Genomic DNA, 19,228 nt, shown 5'->3' with positions numbered 1-19,228 from the left:
TCTGATCCATTCTTCCATGTTGAGGCAGAGGTGGATGATGCTGACCCTCTCGAGGTCCAAGTACTGCATGATCCCAACAACCCAAAAATAGAGGTGGGGGCGTTGTTTCTTGATATAGTTGCATTCAGAAAAGCAATAAGGCACTATGCTGTGAACAAGGGGTTTGAGCTTGCTGCTGGGTACAAATCAGATAAGTCAAGATTCACAGCTAGGTGTGCTGCTGAGGGATGCCCTTGGAGAATACATGCTTCCACCATTTTTTATAAGAAAACTGTACATGTACATTCTTTGTAGTTGTTGTTTTGTATTTGATAAATGTTCTTGTTTATATTTGCAAAAGCATTACCATGTCTATCTGCCTTTCTGTAGATCAAAAAACTTCCTTCAGATCACGATTGTCCTACCACCAAGCTTAGAGTAGGGAGAATGGCTTCTCAGGGCTGGTGTGCAGATAGGCTTAGAGATTGGGTAAAGAAGAATCCAACAAAGAGAGCAAAGGAAGCAAAAGAGAAATTGGAGGGTGACTTTGAAATTAAACTAAAGTACTCAAAAGCTTGGTCTGGATTGAAGGTCGCCTTGGATAAAGTTCATGGTATGTATGAAGAGAGCTTCCAACTTCTTTTCAATTGGGCTGCTCAACTAAAACAAAGTTCACCTGGAAGTCATGTAGACATAGAGTTAGAGAAGATTGGTAAAAAAATATAGGTTCAAGAGGGTTTTTGTTGCTTTGAAGCCATGCATTGATGGATTCCTAGCTGGTTGTAGACCTTTCATTGGTGTAGATGCATCTTTTTTGCATGGAAAGTACACTGGACAGTTGGCTGCAGCAACAAGTGTTGATGGGCACAACTGGTTATACCATATAGCATATGCTATTTTTGACTCAGAGACTAAGGACAACTGGACCTGGTTCCTAAAAAATCTACACAAAGTCATAGGAGACCCACTAGAACTAGTTTTATGTTCAGATGCTTGTAAAGGACTAGAGAAAGCTGTGGGGGCTGTTTTTTCCACAAAGCTGAAAACAAGGAGTGCATGAGGCACATGTACAGCAACTTCATGAAACACTTCTCAGGGGATGTTTTCACTGACCATCTCTACCCTGCAGCTAAGAGCTATACTGACTATATGTTTAAGTGGCATATGAACAAAATTTTTGAGTATGCTCCAGCTGCACTTAAATACCTTGACCAGCATCATGGTAGAATTTGGTACAGAAGTGCCTTTTCTGAAGAGAGCAAATGTGATTATTTGACTAACAATGTTTCTGAGAGTTTCAATTCTCAGATCAAGCACTTGAAAGGTCTTCTCATCCATGAGTTAGTAGACAGGTTAAGGGAGCTGATAATGGAGAAAATGTATATTAGAAGGAAGATTGGACAACAGCTGCAAGATGGGATCCTACCAGGTATTTTGAAGGAACTGAATCTTATAAGCACCAATCTAAAGGTTGTCAAGGTGAAAGTTAGTGCTGATGACTTTGCTGAGGTGACACTATTTGATGATTGGAACAACCAGAGAAGGCATACTGTGGATCTAAAAAATTAGAATTGTTTATGTAGAGAATGACAGGTAACTGGCAAGCCATGCAAGCATGCCTTGGCATGGATACTATCTAATAGAGGAATGCAGATAGCTGACTTCGTGCATGAGTATTACTCAGTTGCTAAGTTCAGAGCTACCTATGAAGGAAGGGTTGAACCAATGACAGACAGGTCCTAGTGGCCAGAAGTTGATCTGGGTTCAAGGTTCACACACCATTGTTGGAAAGACCAGCAGGTCGGCCAAAGGTGCAAAGGGTTAGGAGTTATCTAGAGAACAATCCCAACAAGAAGAAAGTGAGATGCAAACAGTGTGGAGGTTTTGGACACTTTGAGAAGACCTGCAAGCTTGACATGGTTGGAGAGGATGGTGAAGTTGCTAGACCCAATAAAAGGCAAGATTTTATTTGAATTATTTACTGTTATATGCATTTTACTAGTACTGTGGTTTAATGAAAAGTGCATTTACAGGAAGAGGACAGATGATGATGCTGGACCATCCAAAGCTGATGATGCTGGACCATCTAAAGGGAATAAAAAGAAGGCTTCAAAGAAAAAGACAACTTCTAAGAAGAAAAAACACCGTTGAAGAAGTAGAAGAAAGATGCTGCTGCTTCTCTAGCAAAGGTTGTGATAAGCCTGATGGACATGTTCTGTGGAGGACACTGAGACTGATGGTGCATTTCCAGATATTTTGTGACCTTTGTTTTGTAATATAATGTTAGTGAATTGTCAACTACATGCCTTTGATGGCAGCAAACTGTGAACTGTGTGTGATTTGTGATGGAAGTGAACAAATTGAAATGCTTATGTGAATCCTGCTGAATTTTATTTGATGACAAGAGCATTGCTCAATTAGATGATAGAATGACAAGAGCAAAGCTCAATTATATGACAGCATACACCACCAGATTGCTTGTTATGGTCGGCAAGACCTATGCTAGGAGAAGTGGCAAGACCTATCAGACCTAAGCATTGGCAAGACCTAAGAATTGGCTACAGCCTTAGGAGCCTAAGCTCTAACATTGTTCAAATAGATAACAGAATGGTAGCAAGGCTGCAAATTTCAAACTCAATTATTAGCAAATAGCTATTGTCATACATCTGATAGGCAAAAGCCACACACACGGCTACATCACTTCCAAATTGTGCTCAGAATACAATCAATGACTACACCTACACACACGGCTGCAATAATGACATAGTCCTTCTTTAGAATCTCTACTTGCACCTTCAACTTCGAGACATCATTCGCAGCATTGTCAAGTTTTGCCTTTATTTTATCGAAATCTTTCTTGAACTCCAGAATAGGGTCGACAGACCCATGTCCACCATCTGCACAACTGGAAAGGATCGTCTTCTTCCACCAAATTGGATTGCGTAGGACATCTTCATACTGCTTCTTAGACATGATGATGCCACATGTAGTTGGGTCATCCTGCAACCGATGAAATCATACCTTCATGACCACCATCCAAAAGCACAAAATTGAACAAAAAATTTTGAGTTACTTTGATGTTGTTTGGACACTTGACGAAGGTCTGGCCAAAAGTGGCCTGCTGCTTGCTTTGGATCCGTATTAATTTCACCTTGCAGTGTGGGCAGTCCACGAGTGGGGCGAAAGGCGAGCTCTGGATGCCCCCCCGAGCTGGAGCCAGCAGCACCTCCTCCCATATACTGACTGCCACTCATCTAGGCAACAACAGGCACCATATGCACATGACAAAGATAGGCGGGCGTCAACGGCGATAAGAAGCAGATGCGCTAAAGGTCAGGCCACGATGACAATGGGGTGTACCAGGGAAAAAAGGAGAATAATGGGGCACCTTCGATCGCCGTTGCCTTCAATCGTCGACGTCGCCTTCAATCTGCGCGGACACCGCCTCTCGCCGCGCGGCCGCCTCCAATCGCCGCGCGCCGGCCTCAAGGAGCCACGTGCCCAGCTCCAGTCGCCGCGCGCGCCCGCCGCCTGTTGCCCGCGCGCGCGCCTCTAGTAGCCCCCGCGCGCGCCCGCCTCGACCAGCCACCTCCAGTCACCCAAGCGCTGGCCTCCAATCGATGGCTAGGGTTCTTCGATTGAGGTAACGAGGAAGAACACGGGAGAGAGAAAACCGGTGAGGAAGATAGAGAGAAGACCGTGGGTTCAATACCCGTTCGGTTGAGTTAAAGATTAATAGGACCCAGGGGCATTTTGGTCCAATACAGAAATACAAGTGCTGCAAGTGGGTCCAAGAAGGCTTCATACGTAGAAAAGGGCAAAACTTAGAGAGGGCAAGAATATGAAGGGCAAATCTCCAATTCCTCGAATTGTAAGGGTAAATCTTCAACTTCTAGAAATTGTAAGGGCAATCCAATTCTCCCTTTTTTAAATGGCTCGTAAGTAACACGCACAGTTAGAAACCTCAAAATTATTCTCCCCTTCTTCCCCCCCGCACTCTCTCTCTCTCGCCGTCTCGCGGGAGGGTTTTCCGTTCCCCTCGCGTGCTCTCTCTCTATCTCCGCCTCCGTCGAGGCGACGGCTGGGCGACCGCAGCCGCCATCGCCCTACGCCAGGTGCGCAGGTCTTCTCTGGGCCCATCGCCGGCGACGAGCACCCACCAGGTACTCCCACCCCTTCGCCTCCCCTACCTTGAGCTATCCGTACTCGAATCCGATCTGATTACGAGATCTCTCTGATTACAAGCCTAGTATGCATGTCGCAGCATTTCGCCTACTAGCTTCGATTCCTCTCTGGGAAAAACTATCGGGTGGACATGTTTACGCCCGTGTCGTTTACTGGGTCCGCCCCGGATCCCCACTCCCCAGACCCGGAGACCCCCCGTGGGTCACACTAAACCCCGCTGCTGCTGCTGCTGGCGACGTTGCCTGATTTTTTATTTCCGTGTCTCGCAGGGGCGTGCAAGTCTGGAATCCTATCTGATCGGCAGATGGTGATGGCGACATTCAGCTCCGCACTGTCTGCATGTCTGCATGTCTGCGTTTCTGAACTGTGTGCGCCATGCTTACTGGTCGCTTCCTTGGTGAATGCAGGTTAAGGTCGAAGACCATGCCGAGGACGGCGGCACAGAATCTGATGCCATGGGTCTCGGGGAGGCTGCTGTGGATCCGCTGCCTGGCTCGGTGCATGCCAGCTTGAAGGAGGAGGTGATGTGCTCCTCGACAGCTAGTTCTTGTAGGATGTGCGTGTGCGTGTTTTTGTGGTAGATGCAAAATTATTGAGACATGCTTGTAGTCAGGGAACCATGTAAATTTCTGCAGTTGGGTGCCAGTTGCTAGCTTTGCCTGAGTTACACCTTGCTGTTTTTTCTTGTAAATGAAGTTTAACCGATGTCATGTTATCTTTAAATCTTTTTTTTTTTGTTTGGACCTTTTTCTTTTATTTGTTAAGCAACTAGCTTTTAAGACGATCAGTGGTGACTAAGTGTTCATTTTTAGTTTTGGAAAACCAATGTATATGATGTCCTAGTGCCAATCCAGAGTGACCTAAATGGATTATTTTATTCCAAATATGATCATATGATTTTGGATTACTATTTAACACCAATGAAGCTGATATTTTTTTTTTCTGGTTAGTGAATATTTGGAGTAACTAGAATGCTAGCTATTAAATTGCAAACAGATAGACATTATACATTGACCAGAATAGGGTTATTTTGGTGCATCGATTATGTTTTGCTAACGATACTGACATTATGCGCACCATGGTTGTTGTAGGATGTGGTTTTTGTGGTAGAGGCAAAATTATCGTGACAGCTCGTAGTCTGGGCTCGTAGTCAGGGAATGATGTAAATTTCTGCAGTTGGGTGCCAGTTGCTAGCTGTGCTCGAGTTACGCTTTGCTGTTTCTAGTATATGAAGTTTATCTGATACCATGTTTGGACATCTTTAAATATATTTTTTGTATGGTCCTTTTCTTTTAATTGTTAAGCAACTAGCCTTTAACTGAATGAGACGATCAGTGGTGATTAAGTGTTCATTTTAGCTTTGGAGAACCAACATATCTGATGTCCTAGTGCCAAGCCAGAATGGCCTAAACAGATTATTTTATTCCAAATGTGACGCTTCTAAGATTGCGGATTGCTATTTAACACCACTGAAGCTGAGATTTTTGTTTTGTTTTGTTTTTCTGGTTAGTGAATATTTGGAAGTAACTAGAATGCTAAGCTATTGTATTGCAAACAGATAGACATTATAGTTTGACCAGAATAGGGTTATTTTGGTGCATTTATTCTGTTTTGGTAAAGTCAGAATACTGACATTTTGCTCACAATAGGAAGGTCAACCGAGTTCTTCATCCGGTAAACTAAGATCACAGTTTATTGGAATGGGTTTTTCAGCCAAGTGGGTAGACAAGGTTCTCCAGAGACATGGTATGCCTTTTTCGACGACACGCCAATATTTTTTTTTCAATGTGTATAGTGATGTGAAACAATCTCCAAAGTCAAAGCCCTACGGACATTGCCTTGTGCTCTATGAATTAATAATTGCATATAAATCTCATGCAGGTGATGATGATTCTAACACAATTTTGGAATCTCTTCTGTCCTATTCTGTAAGTGCTTTGCCGATTTCCTTGTCTATTCTAGAGTCCATTGTGATCCTCATGGTGCTACTTTATCTGTATTAAATTCTTGATAGATAGCTGGCTTCATATCACAAGAGTGTGGTGCTTGTGTTTTAGAACCAATTGTTCTGCATAAGTAGTTACCTTTACATCTCATTCATTACACAACTCTGCTATATGAAATAACACTACAAGTCCAGTTGGATCTCATTGTCCACTGTGACTCTTTATACCCCCTTTTTTTTGAAGTTTTCCTACACTTTTGCTAATTACTACTTAACTTAACTTTAAGAACCTTGAAGTAATTGGAATGTTGTTTTACTTAGCTGGGGTTTGTACCCTATGAAGCATCTGATCTATAGATTTTATGAAGATATTATTTGCATCCCCATAATAACCCCTTACTGGGCCATGTGCATTGGGAAAGAGAAAGAAGGTATGGGCTTGAAGAATCTCTCCTTCCTTTATGTTACAGGACCATCAGCAGTCTGGATCCGAGTCATCGGGTTCTTTTGGAAGTTTATTTGATTCTGATAATGAAGAGAACAATTCTTCTTTAGAGTCTAAGAAAGGAATCAAAGACATCAAGGTGATCTCTTAGCAGAAGATATTAATCATTATCTTACTCATTTAGAACTTTTGAACCAATCTTAACAAACATCTCACTATCTCCAGCCAGAGCTTGATTCTTTCTCAGAGAAGTGGTCATTTTTACTCGGAACAATGAACTTTTCACAACAAGAAGTTGATTTGGCCTTCAAGCAACTAGGTACCTACACTTTTGCGCTGTTAACAAATTTCTTATTGATTGTTCAGATTGTCCTCTTAGACCCAAACCGTACTGATTGAAATCTTAAAAAATATGTATTCGATATGGTTTGTTGATTTGATGCTGGCAGCAATAACAGCAGGATAGATTGTCTTCTTTGATCTATTTTCTCCTTACTAACCTAGGATTCACAGCTGCCTTTATAGACTAGGCGCCTAGCAAACCTACTAACAACTCTTATCCAACTAATCAATCCTATCTGCGAACAAACCTGAACAAACTAACAAAATAATCCCTTGTTGCCTAAGCTGCTGCTGCTGAACTGGTGGCCCTGTGTCCCTGTCCAGGGCCCCCACTGCCATTAAGTGTTAGACATGCTTGATAAGCGGACATGTTCCCAATATGCAATACAGTAATGCTCCATAATATGCTTAATTCAGGTGATGAAGCACCATTAGAACAGCTCGTGGACTTCATTGTCAATGCTCAATCAGGAGTATCCTCTGGAGGACCAGAAAATGGTGATGCTACAAATGAGGTTTATCCTGTTGCCTGTTTGTTTAATTCTATGTAGTTTATGTATCTGAATTACCCCACGACACATAAAGTGACCTAGTCATTACAAAAGTCTTCTACATATGGATCTGCATTCTAAAGCAATATTCTTTGTAACATGTATCACTCTGCAAGAAGGGCGGGCCTGGTGCAAGCGGTAGAGTCTTACCGCCTGTGACCGGAAGGTCCCGGGTTCGAGTCGCGGTCTCCTCGCATTGCACAGGCGAGGGTAAGGCTTGCTACTAACACCCTTCCCCAGACCCCGCACAGAGCAGGGAGCTCTCTGCACTGGGTACGCCCTTTTTTTTATGTATCACTCTGCAACATCTGTTGTGGTGCAAACTGTAGTTACTTATTAGTTTGAGGGTAGAACATTGCATACTTCTCAATTCTGAGTTGATGGTTCCAGTTTGTACCATGGTGTTTCTGAAAGGACTATATTTCATACATCATCCCTGTTCTGCAGTTTGCTTTCATGTTTCCCCAGCAATTTTTTAGACTTCCTGTGTTCATCTCAACACTTTGTAGGCCTGGCTCAGTGTTGTTAAGGTATAACAGTCAAGCGTATTAGTTTAATATCCTAGTCTAGGGTTTCCCTCTTGAGCCTCTCATGTACTCTATATAGTCCCTATCGGGCCTCAATACAATCATCCAATTCAACCACCTTGTCTTCGCTGCGCTCCCCATGGGAGGATCGCCTCTGCTCCTGTGGCAGCTTTGTAGATCTACAATTTTTTTTTTGTCTTCATCATGCTCTTCATTCAGCATGTCATGCAGCAGCATCAAGCCCAGTCCTTCCTCTTCTTCTTCAGCAGCAAGTCATCCCAAGGCAGATCCATATCCGGCAGCTGTCCCCCGCCTGTTGTGACTCCTCCCTCGCGGAATCATCTCCACCCACTACGGTCCGTGCATTGCAGATCAATCTTCAGGCCGCCGTTGTGCCCATTGTCGATTCCACCTGGATTCATCGTCTGCCCTCACCCGTCCATCCGTGCGGGGCCTCTTCATGCATCCATGGTGGCCTGAAGATTGATCAATGATGCACGGACCGTAGTGGGTGGAGATGATTCTGTGGGGGAGGAGTCGCAACGGGCAGGGGATGGCTGCTGGATTTGGATCTGCCTCTGGATGACTTGCTGCTGCTGAAGAGGAAGGGCAACGGCTTGATGCTCTTGCATGATGTGCTGGACGAAGAACGTAATGAAGACTAAAAAAAATGTAGATCTACAAAGCTGCCTCTGGGAGTAGAGACGATCCTCCGGTGCGTGGTGGTGGTGGGTGGTGGGGGGGGGGGGGGGGGGGGGGGGGGGGGGCGCGGGGGTGCAGCGAAGACCAAGGTGGTGGCAAAACCTAGATCTGTGGTACCATGTTACAAATAATGGGGACTGAATTGGATGATGTATTGAGGCCCAATGGGGACTATATAGAGTACATGAGAAACACAAGAGGGAAACCCTAGACTAGGCGTTTACACTATTGCTCTTAACTATTATACCTTAACAAGTGTCACGTAAACTGAGACACTTGTTATTTTTCTGCTATTTCTCCTTCAGTTGGCTTACATCACCATTCCTTCAGTTGACTACACTCGAAATATTTCCAGTTACGCTGATCAAGAATGTTATGTGCTTTTCCTTGATTTTGGTACTCAATGACCAATGACTGATGTGGATTTTTGATATAGTGAATATGCGTATTATGGTTGCTACTTCTAAAACTTAATCTCAAGAATTATAAATTTAAATGGTATTTTTTTCAGGGAAAGACTGAATTACTGTATGGTGTGATGGAAAAAACACTTAGCTTACTTCAGATGGGCTTTACCGAGGAAGAGGTATCATCAGCTATTGACAATTTTGGTAAGTCAAGGGTTAAAAGATTATTGCTCAATTTTTTATGAGATCCTAGGATGTTTATAATGGTACTTGTATACTCTTTCAGACCAGAGAGCAACTGTTCAGGAGCTGGCTGACTCAATTTTGGCAAGGCGAATAGCCAATAGCATTGAGCAGAAAGAGGTAACTGACTAGCATTTTATTCTTACTGCTGTAAACTTGTAATGGCCATGATAAAAATCATCTCATGTGGAGAATCTTGTCCAAACTCGCATATTATGTCATAGCATGGTGCAGAATTTACAGTTGCCTTCCATATTCAAATGATGTATATGGTACTGGTTCGATGTTCCCTGATGTTTTCCTAGATTGTGGCTTGATTTGTTAGAACATGTATCTCTGTAACAACTCATTTCCATGGTCAATGAAACATTGCTCTTTAAAGCAGCTCTTTATAGCTATTGAAATTTTGTAACATTCTCTCAGACAGATGCTATGTGTTCTAATTTTGGCGTCTTATGCTTCTGTGCAGGTAAAAATTGAATCTGACTTTCTAGGCGAGGCAGAACCTGATTATTCTTCATACCAGCCCTCATACTCTGCTGCAAGCTATTATGACGATGACAGCAACAATACACGGGTTAAAAGGGCTAAGCACATATCTATTGATGACACAGGTGCCTCCAGTAGTCACCCTGGCAATCCATGGTCTATGGGGCACTGTGCAGGGACAAGTGATATGCCTGTTAAGGTAGAACTTGAAGCAATGACACCAGGCTGCCGTGCAAATGTACAAGGTGACCTTGCTAAACCCCCATTTTTCTTGTATGGAAATGTGGTAGACATCCCAAAAGGCACATGGTATCAACTCAAACAGTTCTTATACAATGTGGAGCCTGAGTTTGTGAACAGTCAGTCCTTCTCCGCTCTAACTCGAAAGGAAGGTTACATTCACAACCTTCCAGTGGAGAAAAGACGTGTCGTGGTTCCAAAGTCTCCAATGACTATTGAAGAAGCACTTCCATTCACCAGACAGTGGTGGCCCTCATGGGATACAAGGAAACATATCAGTGTTGTTACTACAGAGGTTGCAGGGATTGAACAGACATGTGAAAGATTGGGGAGCATGGTTAGAGAGTCAAGAGGAGTGCTTTCAGAAGCAAGACAGATGCAAATTATACATCAGTGCAGGGCTTCAAACCTTATTTGGGTTGGCTGGGACAAGTTATGCCCTTTGGAGCCTCGTCAAGTGGAAAGGATACTAGGCTACCCACATAACCACACAAATCTATTTGAATTAAACCAACCTGATCGATTTGCTGCCATGAAATATGCATTTCAGACTGATACATTGTCATATTTTTTATCAGTCCTGAAAGGCATGTGTCCAGATGGAATAAGAGTGTTATCCATCTACAGTGGCATTGGAGGTGCAGAAGTAACACTTCATCGGCTAGGCATTCCTTTGAAATGTGTAATATCTGTTGAGGAATCTGAGGTGAATAGGAAAATTCTAAGAAGGTGGTGGTCGAAAACTGAACAAACTGGAATGCTAAGGCAGTATGCGGGAATCTGGAAGCTCAAAACACATGTGATTGAAGACTTGGTGAAAGAGTTTGGTGGTTTTGATCTGATTATTGGTGGGAATTATACTTCTTGCAAAGGTGGTACTACAGTAAATACAACTATGGGCATGGATTCCAACCGCTTCTATGAGTATGCCCGTGTTGTTAAAAGAGTAAGGACTGCAGTTGGACTCAATTGATGAGTCCATCTTTGATGAAGATCGCACATCTTCATAAAACTAGCCTGTAGGAGGATGTAGAATCATCCGATTTGTAAATGTAGGATGCTATGAGTAAACTTTGACAAGAGGATGGTACAAGTAAACTTGACAAGTCTTGGGACTTGATTATTGCAAGGAATTGACTTATCCTTCATTCTGGTTTGTGTTTGTTGGTCACTTCTAATCTTTGATAATTATTCTGTGTTGCTCCTTTCAAAATCTTTCGACTGCCTGTTTGTTTCTCCTAAAAAATTTCAGTTGATCTATGTGGATCATTGCAACTCGAACCATCTCATAGTTGATTTCTGCCTGGTATTTCTCAAAACAGATTTCTGATTAAGTTTTCTGTTCTTTTTTTCTTGGACAAATAGAAGATTTCATTCAACTCTAAACACAAATTTCATGCAAGACATGAAGGTAATCCCAGGTTACCGTCTGGATTGCCTCTTGTCATGCAATCTGTGTGTGGCCTATGTGATTAGAGGAATAGATGCACTGGCTAGTGAGTTCTTAGCCTCTACTGCAATCATGTTTGTTTATCTTCCATTGCTTTCTAAATTCTAGCCGGAATTTGTCTCCTGTGTTGAGAGCTGTGAAGTCTGCTAGCATTGGGTATTTGGCCTTAGTCACCAGTGTGGCATGTTGTGATTGTTGAGAGCAGAGACAAGAACTTGATTATCTTTGGTAAACTGAAGAGCTGCAGCAACCTGTGCCTTGAGCTAGATTGCTGTAGCTTCAGCCATCAGAACATTGTGCACCTCTCTAGCTTTTGATTTGATGAAAGGTGATCAGAGATTGTGTATTATGTGTTAATATTCCTAGCCCAGCCAATGGGGTGTGGCCATTTGGCAGTGATGCAGCACCTGTGTTACCATGGCATTTTTTTTGACAGTGTTACCATGGCATTTTGGTCCTGGGTGAAGACTGAAGAGGCAACTGGTTCAGCATTTGGGTTAAATCCTGGTTTTCAAGCCTGTACCTGTGAGCTCCTGCTGTGTTGTTAGTAGAGTATGAGTACCTGTCGCAGCTGTATACTGCAGTTCTCCTTGCTCACCATCTACAAAACAGGAAGGATTTGTACCTTGTACAGTGGCTTCCGCTGCATATGCACGGTGAACTTGCTAACATCTAATTTGTCTCCCCACCAGAATCTTCAGGTTGCCAACTAATGTTTTCCATGTTAAAGAGGAAGTGTTCTTTTAGCTAATCTTATTGAGGCCTTTGTGCTATGCTAGCCCAGTCTAACGCAGGAGGCTTACTGTGTCACTAACATCTGGGAACACCATAGTCAATACCAATGAGCCATCGCCACTGTGGCAGACTGGCAGATGTGTTGCCATTCAGTACATAAAAAGTGGTAAATAGTTAAATAATCTGTGGGCATAGCGCATACTACATTAACCTGGATACTACTTCGGTCTGATAACTGATAAAGAGTGTTTTGTTTGTCACTAATAAATTTGCTGGTACTTGTCGTTATATATATTTTTTCTTTTCAATGTCATACTGAATATGATGAGTAACATATACTTGTAACCAAAACTTTTTCTTTGGATGTTACCAGAACTATATACCAAATAGAAAAAATGCAAATATTTCTTAAGCATCCACAGGACGCTAGGAGCACAAATGAATGAATAGCCTGAATCCATAAACAAATGTTGGACTGAACATCGTCATACAAAGGGTACATCCTTGCATGGCGATAGTACAAATCCAGGCAAACTGAATTCAGCGGCTCAGCGCAAACAGATACATGTACTCAGGGGCATGCAGCAACACTCATCTACTTACAGAACCGCAGAGGATTTGTTACATCGACATCTTTTCATCTTTTCGGGGGGTAAGGGGAGTGATAACCTCGGACAAAAAATAATCACATATTGCCTATCTTATACCACAGCTGGCAATGTCGATCTCCACCAGTTTCTAACAGACAGTAATTTGGTCCTCAACTAATCTTCAAGCCGTCCTCTCAGCCAGAGATCACCACCCTACAAAGGCACATTGCTTCCGTGCATGCTCAGGGATCAACTTCACCAGGAAATCCATCGGCACACTCTTCAGCTCTGTTTCAATACCACCATAGTAGCAACAACGTATCAGTCATTGAGTTGTTTTGAGGTTTTTTATCAGCACAAGCACAGTCAGTATTACAGGTTTACCATGGGGCTTGAAATTGAAGAGAGGCGGAAGAAAGCGGCCATTCAGTAAGCGGGTGTTTGGATCCCGAAGTTCATCAAAGAATGGATGGACCAACGCTTCCAGCTGTAGTAACCAACTCGCAATGTAAATGACAACAACCAAGACTTTCGATTTTTGTGAAGTGTTTATATGATATTGTTATAACTGTTAGGAAAGTAAATTGTGCTAAATAATACTTAAAGCAGTGAAAGAAAAAAAATACTAATAACAGGACATGCCAATGCCTCTTGTTTGCTCAAATAATGAAGTAACACTTACAGCAGTGGACCGAAGTTTTGGTGAGTACTGCAGAAGCCTGGACACGAGATCTACTGCTTCAGCAGGCATCCTTTTATGGAAGATCTAGCACAAAAGGACAGCAATGGAAGATGTCAACCTTGGTGGAGGTTAGGGATAGGAAGAGAGGGCACACAATCCAATACAGCGTTCCTACCTTATGCCACGGGTGAGCTTTGATTTGAGGGAATTTAAACTCGGTATAATTTGGATTCATGCACTTAATTTCTTCACGTGTGGGTGTGCCCAGAACCTGAGAGAGAATGAGATTAAATTGGAGGAAAAGCAACAATAGGCAGGAGCTCAATTGGGATGAAGATAGTAGTTTACCTTGATGATTTCAACAAGCTGATCAACACCGCTTTCTCCAGGGAATAGAGGCTGTTAAAAAGAACAATCAGATTGTAGGCAGAGATAAGCTGGGGTAGTTCACTGATGGCCCATGTACATCGAGTGAACTCTTACCTGCCCTAGAAGCAGCTCAGCGAGTACACAGCCAGCTGACCAAACATCAATGGCTGTAGTGTATTCAGTAGCACCAAATATGAGCTCTGGAGCTCTGTAGTACCTAGAACAGATGTAAGAAATGTTTGGTTCGCCTTTTACCTAAAACAGTACAAAATAATTAGGCACACAACAAGGACGGAGATTCCTGTGAATATCAGTTGTTTATAACCATACCAGAACTTTCGCGCTGCCAAAGTCACACAGTTTTAGCTGATGGGTATGAGGATTAACCTGTTGCAGAAATAGAATTGCATTAAACCATCAGGAGCTGCACTTATAACTTAACTAAAGATGAATTTCTCCTTTAATGTCAAAATGATAGAGATTATTACTATACCAGGAGATTTTGCGGCTTAATGTCCCTGTGGCACACTCCAATGCTGTTATGAATGTATGCCAGAGCTCTACAAATCTGTGAATCACAAGGTTTTACATGTTACTATTGTCATGCGGTTATGCTTAATCTGTCAACAACTCCCAACAGAGTAAGCTTTACCTGATACATATAAAGTTTTGCATAAATCAAAGGCATGCGCTGGTTCATCTTGTTATAATGTTTAATGACACGATGAGCAGTCTCCGGCACATACTCAAGCACCAAATTGAGGTAAAGCTCCTCTTTCTCAGTCTTTGAGAAGAAACAGTGCTTTAGAGCCACCACATTTGGGTGGTCAAGCACTCGCATAGTTTGCAGCTCACGATTCTTATATCTCTTGTCTTGAAGAACCTTTTTTATAGCTACGGTCTCACCAGTTTCCAGACACTTGGCCTGTACAAGATCAATTATTAGAAAAAAGAAGGGGGAAGGAGCTATTAGTCAATAACTAAGTGTAATATTAAAATAAAAACTGGACAACTCAAGTTGATAATGATTTGTACAGTAACAAACCTGGAAAACAGTTCCGAAGGACCCATGACCTACCACCCGCTCAGCCATGTAACTAATGGTCTGCGGTGCACATATATATACATCAGAAAATAGAAAGAAAGGGATCTTCAGTTCTCTATAATAACATGTTTTTTTTTGGTTTATAATACCTGCTTTGCCTGCCCATTTCTCCCATCAATGCTGGTCACTATGATATGACCAGGCACTGCCCCATTGCCATTGACTACAATATCTTCAACGTCCTGCATCGTTTCAAAAACAAAAACCAAAACCAAAACCAAACACAAACTGAGCACCCACCAGAAAGCAATAATTGATGAAACATTTGGGGGAGATGAGATTACCTTATCATCCCTTATGCTCATATTGCCCAACTCGTTCGGAAGTCGATCTGCGTCACTACTAGAACTGGTGCCATTCTGAAATCCCAAAGAAGAGCGCGCCACGCCCACCGAGGCCATGCTGCGACAGAGCTATACAATTTTGTAGCACAAACTACTGCCCAAGCCTCCAAGGGACTTCCCAAAAGGCGTGATGGACTTGATTCACCTGCAAAGAGCATGATCATGGGAAATCAGAAAACACATGATCGGGATGCTCAGATCGAGAAATTTGTGGTTCAGTGAAATGTTTGTTGAAAAAGCACATTCACTTGCAGACATGTTTGTATTGGTAGATAGGCTTGGGAGACTTGACAAGGACAGACCAACCCCTTCCAAATTGGGAAGTCTCTTGACCCATGATCAATTGGAAACTCTGTTTGTCCAGATTTTACACAGTTCCCGAGAGCAATTCAGCTCTGATCATAAATGAACAAGATATCCCAGCAGAGTGAATAACATCTGGCAGACGTACGCATAAATAAATCACCAAAAAAAAAGGAGAAACGTTCTCGATGCATGTCACCAAATTCGCGCCAAAGCTGCCACCTTTCCCCACCGATCCATCTCCATTTATTTATTTTCACGTTGGCGGAGAACGAGGAAAATCGACACGAACAGGAGGAAACCATGGAAGCCAAAACTACCGCTGTTCGGAAAATCACAAGCAAAAACGATATATGAAAGAAAAGAAACAAAAAAAGAAAAGAAAGAAGACGACTCTGGTGTCTCGTCTGCTCGTCCCGAATCGAGCGAACCAGACGCCCGGAACGGCGAAAGCGCGCGCCTACCCCGCACCGCCACGCCACCGTCCCTCGATCTCACGAATCAACAGAGCGACGGAATGGCGCCGCTTCGAAATCAAACGCCCGCCGCCCGACCGCACCTCAATCGCCGGATCCAAGAAGAGACGCAGAGCGCGAGCACGAAGAGGAGGATTACCGGATCTTCTCCGCGCGCGGATCGGCGTCGCGGGGGCCGGGCTTCTCCCCTCTCTCCCTCCAACTCCGGCGCGGGGAGGGAGGATTGAAGAAGAGAGGGGGGGTGCGGAATGGAGGAAGAAGAAGGGAGGCGACGCCGGGGAGGGAAAGACACGTTATAACGCACAAGAAAATTGCAGGGCAGCAATAAATTCATTATTAATTGATTGGTTATTTAGGCCTCTTTAAATCCAGTGTAAAATTTAGAGTGAGTCGGGTGTTACGTGAGGTGTGGTACGTGATGTTTGAATACTGATAAAAAAAACAAATTACAGAATCCGTCAGTAATTCACGAGACGAATTTATTAAACTTAATTAATTCGTTATTAGTATATGTGTTATTGTAGCCTAACCTTTTCAAATCATGAACTAATTAGACTTAAAAGATTCATCTCGTAAATTAATCATAAACTGTGTAATTAATTATTTTTAATTTATATTTAATACTCCGTATATATGTCCAAATATTTGATAAGATAGGGAGTAAAGTTTAGATAATGAACTAAATAAGGCCTTAATTAATTAGAGCGGAAAAAGATGGAGTTTTTACTGATATATTATTATCTTGTCTGTTTGACCGTCGAAAGGTTCGTTCCAGCGGCGCCATTGTATCCATCCTCTCCTTGATTTGTTCTGGCGCCTCTTTTCTTTTTCTTTTTCTTTCTTTTCTTTTTAGTATTAATTACTAACTCGTTTTCTTTTATACTTATTATGAATGAACCTGATTCCAAAAAATAACTAAATGTTGTACTAGTTTGTTCTATGTTAAATTTGATCGAATTGATGATAAGGTTATCAACATTATAGCACCAAATAACTATATTATAAAGATATGATCTACAATTAATCTAAGCATACATATTTTTAATCTATTTATTTAAGCCTATATTTAAATACATAGTAAAATCTACGTGCCTAAAATTCTGAATGACTTGTAATAGATGAAGGGAGTAATACAGATATAGTTATCTTTTAATAATTTTGACCGAAATTATAATAGTTCTGATTTATAATAAAACTAAAATAATGTCAAGTTTCCTTTGATAGAGATAGTAATAACTTTGCCTACTCTTTTTTTTAAAAAAATAGGGATATATTTTTGTTTTTATTGTGCAATTATTAGAAGTCTAGCCTTCCAATCTAAGCGAGGGGATTATTGTGTATCCTCAATTTATATCTAGAAAAAAAGTAGGAGTATAGCATTTATGCTCCTTTCGATGATATATCTTCTATGGCCCTATTTGTTTCACTAAAATTTGGCTCATGATGATGCTTATGCTGATTTGTTGTGAGAGTAAAATACTATTCGTTCGCTGAAAAGTACTATTACAGTGGTGCTGGAATACAGTCTATATAGTATGTCCCATCTTGTATAACAACGTAAATTGAAATCATGTTTCTAGCTCACCTATTCAATGCGTTGAGATATGTATGTATTCCCAAACTTTTATGTTGGGACTTGTATCGTGAAAGAGACCGGCAAATTGCGCCATCTTGCTCAATTCCTCAAATCATGACATAAATTCTAGAAAAATAAAGAAAAGTAGTGGCACCTATATTAAAAAAATGTACATTCCTAAGTATCATTCTAAGCCAAATCAAGTTATCCACGGGCAGGTTTGTCCGTGAAACTGTCTATTTGTAGGTTTACGGGCAAACCCGCCCTTGTTATTGTTGGATATAATATAGGCTTGACCCATATAATATTTAATAAATCAAATACAACTCTATGGTACGTAACATTAAGTGTTGTATGGCTTAATACCATACGAGATTTTGACCGAACGCTGACTCAGCTTATATGGTTGAAAATTATTCATCTAAATTGAGAAGCTGAGAAAAAGGATAAAAGCGTGTCACACTTAATGTATTCGTTTGTATGTCATCTATGCATGCTGTAGTGTTCATTAAAGAGATACACATACACATATATGCCATCACGAACCTGCTGGTGTTATTTCTCTAGATTAAACTGATAATAAAAATGCCTAAATTTCTAACAGTTATCACCTCATCTTCCCATTCAAAATAAACTTGAGAACATTTTATGCAAAATTGTTGACAAAAACTACCATAGAGCGTAAATTTCCATGAAACGGGGTATATTTTGTATGTCGAAGACACATATACATACACATACCAGGCTGTGTTTAGTTCGCGAAATAAATTTTTTTGATGTCACATTGGATGTTTCGGGGATATCGGAAGGGGTTTTCGGATACTAATAAAAAAAACTAATTACATAGCTCGCCTGGAAACTGCGAAACGAATTTATTAAGCATAATTAATCCATCTTTAGCGCATGGTAGTTACTGTAGCACTTATGGCTAATCATGGACTAATTAGTCTTAAAACATTCGTCTCGCGATTTCCAACCAAACTGTGCAATTAGTTTTTTTCGTCTATATTTAATACTTCATACATATATCGTAAGATTCGATGTGATAGTTTAGGGTGAAAATTTTTGGGAACTAAACCAGGCCTGAATCAGGGCAGGGGTTTGAAGTTGAAGCTGAAGTGAAGAAGAAACCAAATGATTGGGGTCCGGCACAGGCTGTCATGGTCGGGGCATGGGCATGCACTCCACTCTGCCTCTTCCTGCCTGCCTGCCAGCAGCTCAGCTCAAAGACAACAAAAACAAAACAAATCCATTAGATACTACTAATCCAGAGATAAAAAAGGCATTCCATTGTAGCTTAGTTAGCTATCAAATACTCCCTGTATAAATATATATATTTATAGATAGATATATAGTGGCAAGGTAGGCCGGCCACCAGACTCACCACTAATCATCAGAAAAATCTTGAAACAGCCTTTTGGCTCTCTTTTTCTTTGCTACAAGTTTATTGGGCCTTGCAATCTTATATCTTCTTTGTGTTGTAAAGCTATCCTGCGAGTGCATGTACTCATTGATGCTTGGCGATCATTCATGGCTGTCGAGG

General features: G+C 41.7%; 2 protein-coding genes and 1 pseudogene across 6 annotated transcripts; 2 read left to right on the top strand and 1 right to left on the bottom strand.

The window, feature by feature from the left end:
- Positions 1-384: 384 nt before the first annotated feature.
- Positions 385-1,722, top strand: LOC136517784 (uncharacterized; annotated as a pseudogene).
- A 2,226-nt stretch (positions 1,723-3,948) lies between these two features.
- LOC136517517 (probable inactive DNA (cytosine-5)-methyltransferase DRM3) lies at positions 3,949-11,203 on the top strand. 4 transcript variants are annotated; one of them, XM_066511101.1, is made up of 11 exons: positions 3,949-4,142; positions 4,434-4,471; positions 4,572-4,685; positions 5,814-5,910; positions 6,046-6,092; positions 6,580-6,693; positions 6,780-6,873; positions 7,314-7,411; positions 9,188-9,287; positions 9,370-9,446; positions 9,796-11,203. In XM_066511101.1, the coding sequence occupies exons 2-11, from the start codon at positions 4,469-4,471 to the stop codon at positions 11,026-11,028; spliced, it is 1,977 nt and encodes a 658-aa protein (XP_066367198.1). In that variant the 5' UTR covers positions 3,949-4,142; positions 4,434-4,468; the 3' UTR covers positions 11,029-11,203. The 4 variants fall into 4 exon arrangements, with proteins under 4 accessions (XP_066367198.1, XP_066367199.1, XP_066367197.1 ...); XM_066511102.1 differs by having other exon boundaries at positions 4,434-4,505; XM_066511100.1 differs by having other exon boundaries at positions 4,434-4,685.
- Positions 11,204-12,679: 1,476 nt separating this feature from the next.
- On the bottom strand, positions 12,680-16,402 carry LOC136516381 (shaggy-related protein kinase alpha-like). 2 transcript variants are annotated; one of them, XM_066509764.1, is made up of 13 exons: positions 16,249-16,402; positions 15,271-15,475; positions 15,076-15,168; positions 14,927-14,986; positions 14,534-14,806; positions 14,375-14,449; positions 14,212-14,268; positions 13,996-14,136; positions 13,861-13,911; positions 13,688-13,783; positions 13,513-13,596; positions 13,215-13,317; positions 12,680-13,118 (listed from the first exon to the last, which is right to left on the bottom strand). In XM_066509764.1, exons 2-13 carry the CDS (start codon positions 15,385-15,387, stop codon positions 13,036-13,038), a joined length of 1,233 nt encoding a protein of 410 aa, XP_066365861.1. In that variant the 5' UTR covers positions 15,388-15,475; positions 16,249-16,402; the 3' UTR covers positions 12,680-13,035. The 2 variants fall into 2 exon arrangements, with proteins under 2 accessions (XP_066365861.1, XP_066365862.1); XM_066509765.1 differs by lacking the exon at positions 16,249-16,402 and adding an exon at positions 15,573-16,242.
- Between the last annotated feature and the right edge of the window lie 2,826 nt (positions 16,403-19,228).

This window comes from Miscanthus floridulus, chromosome 17, assembly GCF_019320115.1.
Source record: "Miscanthus floridulus cultivar M001 chromosome 17, ASM1932011v1, whole genome shotgun sequence".
NCBI lineage: Eukaryota > Viridiplantae > Streptophyta > Magnoliopsida > Poales > Poaceae > Miscanthus > Miscanthus floridulus.
Note: the sequence above shows the minus strand (reverse complement) of the source record. Positions and strands in the feature narration are given on the sequence as shown.

What these genes read in the sequence shown, in the direction of transcription:
- LOC136517517 (XM_066511100.1), top strand. Translation starts at nt 4,566, where the DNA reads ATGCAGGTTAAGGTCGAAGACCATGCCGAGGACGGCGGCACAGAATCT. An exon ending in AATCTCTTCTGTCCTATTCT is followed by an intron (nt 6,093 to 6,579) that starts GTAAGTGCTTTG and finishes TTTATGTTACAG; the next exon opens with GACCATCAGCAGTCTGGATC. An exon ending in ATCAGCTATTGACAATTTTG is followed by an intron (nt 9,288 to 9,369) that starts GTAAGTCAAGGG and finishes ATACTCTTTCAG; the next exon opens with ACCAGAGAGCAACTGTTCAG.
- LOC136516381 (XM_066509764.1), bottom strand. Translation starts at nt 15,387, where the DNA reads ATGGCCTCGGTGGGCGTGGCGCGCTCTTCTTTGGGATTTCAGAATGGC. An exon ending in TTGGCAGCGCGAAAGTTCTG is followed by an intron (nt 14,137 to 14,211) that starts GTATGGTTATAA and finishes GTACTGTTTTAG; the next exon opens with GTAAAAGGCGAACCAAACAT. An exon ending in AGCTTGTTGAAATCATCAAG is followed by an intron (nt 13,784 to 13,860) that starts GTAAACTACTAT and finishes ATTCTCTCTCAG; the next exon opens with GTTCTGGGCACACCCACACG.